Consider the following 5798-nt stretch of genomic DNA (forward strand, 5'->3'; position numbering starts at 1 on the left):
GGGGTCCCAAGGCCAGCAAGGGATTCCCTGGTGGCTCAGACAGTAAAGAGTCTGCCTGCAATGCGGGAGACCTGAATTCGATCCCTGGTTCGGGAAGATCCCCTGGAGGAGGGCATGGCAACCCACTCCAGTATTCTTTCCTGGAGAAGCTCATGGACAGAGAAGCCTGGAGGGCTACAGTCCATGGGGTCGCAAAGAGTCCAACATGGACTGAGGAACTTTCACTTTCCAATATTCTTGCCTGGGAAATCTCATGGACAGAGGAGCCTGGCGGGCTACAGTCCATAGGGCTGCAAAAGAGTCAGACACGATGGAGCGACTTCACTTGCACTTTCAAGGCCAGCAAGTGGACAGAGAAACCTTCGAGGAGGGGGGCAGGGGGGCAGGAAGGTCTCGTTAGAGGCCCGAGTCCCTCCTGTGAACACTGCCAGAGTGGGATGGTGGTGGGGATCTGCCCGGCACCCCCAGGCAAACCCCACACCAGATAGGCCCCTGGGCCTGGCCTCAAAGAGAAGGGTTGGGCCTGCCTTGCCTCTCAGGACCAAAGCAGACACAGAGAGCACCCGTCACAATGAGGGCCTGGGTCTTTCCTCCACACCGCCCGCTCCCCAGCAGCCGGGCCCTTGCCCGTCCTCTGCCACTCCAGGTCCTACTGGATCACGTGCCCCTCCCCCGACAACTGTGGTGCCCACCTCTCTGCAGGCACATCCAGCATCCACACCCTTGCCCCGAGGGCTTCTCCTTCCCCGTTCACCCAGGTCCAGACAACTTAGTGAACACTTTGCTTCCAGGTGAGAAACAAGGACATCACAGTCAAGAGCGATTCCAGCCATCCAGGGCAACCAGGACAGAGAAGGATAGCCGCCCTCTGGCAGCCGCTCCCCTGCAGTGAGCACTGAAGATACTGTGATAGCACTGAAGATAGCCAGGTAGCTGAGATGCATGTGAAAGGAATGACCTCAGTGAGCCCAGACTGTTGCCTCTTCCCATACAGAGGAAAACCAGAAAATGCTTAACTCCAGATAACTGGTTTTCTTTAATTGACAAGAAATACTTCGGATGTTCAGACTACACGCCTTGTGTTACAAACTCCTATATAAGCTGACTCCTCTTTGCTCTGCTCCTTGGAGCAATTCTCTCAGGGTCACTCGAGATGCTGCCCTCCAGGCTTGCAGTCCTAAACATTCGCAATGAATAAAACATAACTCTCAACTATTAGGCTGTGACTTTTTTTTTAAGTCGACGCTGGGGTCTTTTTCTCAGGAGACCTGGTGGTTGACCTAGCAACCCTGAGCCCCTGGAGCCCAAGAATCTAGGACCTCCTCCTGCCTCCCACCCCAGCCCAAACATGGCACTGGGTACCCCCAGGGCACCTGCACAGACTTGGGATTCTGTGACCCTATCTGAGGGTGGGAGTCAGAGACAGCAACCAGAGCTGGGCAGAGGGTGAGAGCCGGGCGAGCTGCAGACCCAGCTGACGCCTCTGTCTACAGCCCGCTGAGGAGGAGGCAGCGGGAGGTGGGGAAGGGCAGAGAGCCCTGCATCTGGCAGGCAGGGGTGTGCTGAGCTGGAGGGTGTGGGCCAGGCAGGGTGGGGCAGGTCCCTGCACCTCCCACCAGCACCTGTCCCAACTATAAGGCCTCCAGAGAGGGGGAGGGCCGCCAATGCTCCCAGAGGTGCCCCAAGATGAAGACAGCCTTGCTGTTCCTCGTCGCCTTGGCTGCAGCTGCTGGGCCAGGTGAGGGGCTGGGTGGGGGCTGGGGGAGTGGGGAGCCAGACCCTGGAAGCCTGGAGTGGCTTCTCTCTAGGCACGGAGAACCCTGGGCATGCGGGGGCTAGAACAAAGTGAACCCCGCACCTTAACTTCATGGGATCACAGACTTAACAATAGTTCAGAATCAGAGAATCTTACAGTCAGTCAACCCAGCGGATCAGACACGCGGAGAGGGAGCAATGCTGGGGGTTGTCTTGATATGCTTCTCCCCGAGAAAGACAGAGGCCAGAGGCCAGCCCCAATGCCCACCCCCAGGCCCCAGGGCCCTCCCAGGGTCGCCCACCTCCCTGCAGGCTCAGCATGGCCAAATTGACAGCCCCCAGGGTGCCAACTCAGCCTCAGGTCCTCGCCGTGGGCTGCGCACTGCCCACTGTAAGACAGTCCCCAGGGAGGGGACAGCAGCCAGGTCCTGTGAGCTGCTGTTAGCACACCCCAGAGCCTCTGATGCCCCTGGGGAAGGGTCTTCAGTGCAGCCATATTGGCCGCCTCGCCAGTCCTCTAGAGACGCCCAGTGCTGGACAGCTCCTCCAGGGAGGGGGAGGCGCCAGGGCCCCAGCCAATGGGGACGTCACCTCCTGCCTCCCGGGGCTGTGTGCAAGATGTGAGCCCCGGTGAGGCCCGGGGACCTCAGAGCGACTGGCCCAGGGCAGGGGTGGCAGAGGGCCCTGTCTAGTAGGGCTCTTTCAGCCTCTCTGGGCGGGCTCCCTGGGGCCTGCTGAGGCCCTGGCTCTCTCCCCAGCCCAGGCACTGCGCTGCCACGTGTGCAGCAGCTCCAGCAACTGCAAGAAGCCGCAGGTCTGCTTAGCCAGCTCCAGCTTCTGCAAGACTGTGATCAGGGGTGAGTGATCTGGGGGAAGGAAGGAGGCCCTGTGGGGCACCCCAGGGCTTGAGGATCATCCCTGGGGAGGCTGGTGGAAGGGATCTCAGTGACGGCCTGGTCCTGGTGGCGATGGAAGCTGGGACTTGGGAGGCCCTGGGGAACAGGGGTGCCACCTGGCCTGACCTCACCCACCCATCCCCAGTGGAGCCTCTGTCTGGGAACCTGGTGGAGAAGAACTGCTCCGAGTGGTGCACACCCACGAACGGCCAGCAGGGCCAAGTCAGCAAGGGCCAGGAGACCACCCTGTGCTGCAAAGGCGACCTGTGCAACGAGGGTCTGCAGAGCTGGCAGAGCGCCGCGCCCTCCCGCACCAGTGCCCACCTCGGCCTGGCGCTGGCCTGCGGCCTCCTCGCCCTCCTCTGGGCCCCTGGCCTGTGACCCCCAAAGCCAGGGCCCCACCCCTTCCTCTCCCTGGCCAGGATGGAGGCTCAGACACCCGGGGCTGGGGGCTCCGCAGAAGGTCTGGGGCCGCCGGAAGGGCTGAAGGCTTGGAGCGGCCCTGGCGCAGGAGGACCCGCCTCCCTTCCAGAGCAGCGGGGTGGGGGAGGGGACAGGAGGCCTTCCGCTCCCTCCTGCTTTCATCTTCATGCTGTTTGGTTTCTGTTTGTTTTTCTATTCAAAGCCCAGCGTTGGAATAAATGACTGAAAACCAGTGTGGTCGTGTGGGTGCTATTCCGGAGTGGAGGGGGTGGGGGGCGGCGGTCATCTGCACACACAGGCCCCCAAGTCCCAGGGCTTGTCACCCAGAACCAGTTCCGACAGCCTGAACAAAGCCTGAAGTGCCCCCGTCACCCCGCCTTGCTGGAGGGGACATGACCCTCCTCAGGCCCCTCCTCTGCAGCCCCAGACAAGGAAGGCCGTCCTGGGAGAGGCCTGGGCAGAAGCAGGGCGCAGAAGCTCGTGGGTGCAGCCGTGATGGGCAGGCCGAGCTCTCCACCTGGCTGCCTGGGACCACCCGCTGGGACACCCCCGCCCACCCTGCCAGTCCTTACCCAGCGCCCACATCCAAGCCCCGCCGGCCCAGGGTCGCTAGGATCCCGCTTTGTCCTACCAGGTGGCCTTGAGCAAGGCCCTTCCGCTCCCGGAGCCTGGGAGCCCTACTCGTGCCAGCGGCGCGCGCCGGGGGAGGCCAGCGCGCCTCTCCCTCTCCGCCCTCGCAGGGCCTGCGATCCAGCCGCCCGCTCCTGCTGCATCGGGAATATTCCGAGGATCAGCGCGCCTCCCGGTGGCCACACGTGGGAGCCGGGCCTTGGGAGGAGCTGCTAAGGGATGGTGCCCCGCCCCTAACTCGGAGCCCACTAGGGGCCCTGGGAACCCGCAGCAGGGAGTGAAAAGAACGGGTCAGACACGCGGGCCACGGAGGTCGGGCAGAGGGACTGCATCGCGCCGGGCGAGGGCTGTGCCTTGCCCTCAGGGGGTCCCACGGCAGGCTGCCCGTGTGGCTGGGCTTTGGATCAAGAGGCGGGGAACAGGGACAGGGACGTTCACCTGGAGGGAAGGGAGGGTGATCCCACAGGGGACCCCCCACCCCGCACCTGGAAGCCCGGGGCAACCGGCGAAGTTCCGAACGGAGGAGGTTGTCTCCACGTGGGACCAGGAAAGGCTCCGCAGAGGGGACATCCCTCAAGGGACAACCCAGGCCACGTGGCCCAGGAGGAGCTGAGAGGTAGAAGGCGCCTTCCAATTCCTGAGAGCGCCAATTGCGCCCAGGCGGGAGCAGCGTCTGTGACTGAGGGCAGCAGTGAAGGGCAGGGTGGCCTTCCAGAGCTACAGCCGCCTGCCCCGTGCCTGTGTCTCCAGCAGCTGAATTAGTGACCTCGTGTTTGGACCATTCAGTGTGAATGCAGGTGGCATGGGTTTAAGGCTTTCATCCTGCCTCCCCTGTTCTCTGACCACCTGTTTTTTCCTTTCCTCTCTTTTCTGTCTTCTCTTCCGTGAAGAGATTAATCTTTTGTGATTCCATTTTATCTCCTTTGTTACTTTATTAAGCAGAGCTCTTTGATTTTTCTTTTCTTCCTCTGTCTTTTCTTTTCTTTCTTTTTTTTAATTTTAGAAAAGAATTCTTTCTGCTTTTGCATGTCTGAAAACTTTATTTCCCCTTCACTTTTCAGAGATGTTTTCACTGGGCATGTAACTCCAAGTTGTTTGTCTTGCTTTTGTGCTTGGTATTTCAAACATTGCTTCGCTGCACTGGCTTCACTGTTTCTGACAAGAAATCTGCTGGCATCCCTATCTTCAATCCTCTGTGCATCATATAATCTCTGCTTCTAGTATTTTCTTTTTACCACTGGTTTTAAGCAATTAATCACACAATGTGCTTTGGTATCAGTTCAGTTCAGTCGCTCAGTCGTGTCCAACGCTTTGCAACCCCGTGAACTGCAGCACACCAGGCCTTCCTGTCCATCACCAACTCCTGGAGTTCACTCAAACTCACGCCCATCGAGTCAGTGATGCCATCCAGCCATCTCATCCCCTTCTCCTCCTGCCCCCAATCCCTCCCAGCATCAGAGTCTTTTCCAGTGAGTCAACTCTTCACATGAGGTGACCAAAGTACTGGAGTTTCAGCTTTAGCATCATTCCTTCCAAAGAACACCCAGGACTGATCTCCTTTAGGATGGACTGGTTGGATCTCCTTGCGGTCCAAGGGACCCTCAAGAGTCTTCTCCAACACCACAGTTCAAAAGCATCAATTCTTCGGCGCTCAGCTGTCTTCACAGTACAACTCTCACATCCATATGTGACTACTGGAAAAACCATAGCCTTGACTAGACAGACCTTTGTTGGCAAAGTAATGTCTCTGCTTTTGAATATGCTATCTAGGTTGGTTATAACTTTCCTTCCAAGCAGTAAGCATCTTTTAATTTCATAGCTGCAGTCACCATCTGCAGTGATTTCGGAGCCCCCCAAAATAAAGTCTGACACTGTTTCCACTGTTTCCTCATCTGTTTCCCGTGAAGTGATGGGACCAGATGCCATGATCTTCATTTTCTGAATGTTGAGCTTTAAGCCAACTTTTTCACTCTCCTCTTTCACTTTCATCAAGAGGCTTTTTAGTTCCTCTCCGCTTTCTGCTTTGGTATAGTTTTCTTCAATTTCTTGTGCTTGAAGTTCATTGAACTTCTGGGTTCCATGGGTTTGATAGTT

General features: G+C 58.3%; 1 protein-coding gene across 1 annotated transcript; it reads left to right on the forward strand.

Moving 5' to 3' along the window:
- The first annotated feature begins 1682 nt into the window (after positions 1 to 1682).
- Positions 1683 to 3306, forward strand: LY6D (lymphocyte antigen 6 family member D). The gene is made up of 3 exons (XM_069600789.1): positions 1683 to 1738; positions 2514 to 2612; positions 2797 to 3306. The coding sequence occupies exons 1-3, from the start codon at positions 1687 to 1689 to the stop codon at positions 3030 to 3032; spliced, it is 387 nt and encodes a 128-aa protein (XP_069456890.1). The 5' UTR covers positions 1683 to 1686; the 3' UTR covers positions 3033 to 3306.
- Positions 3307 to 5798: the final 2492 nt, after the last annotated feature.

Source organism: Ovis canadensis, chromosome 9, assembly GCF_042477335.2.
Source record: "Ovis canadensis isolate MfBH-ARS-UI-01 breed Bighorn chromosome 9, ARS-UI_OviCan_v2, whole genome shotgun sequence".
Lineage (NCBI taxonomy): Eukaryota > Metazoa > Chordata > Mammalia > Artiodactyla > Bovidae > Ovis > Ovis canadensis.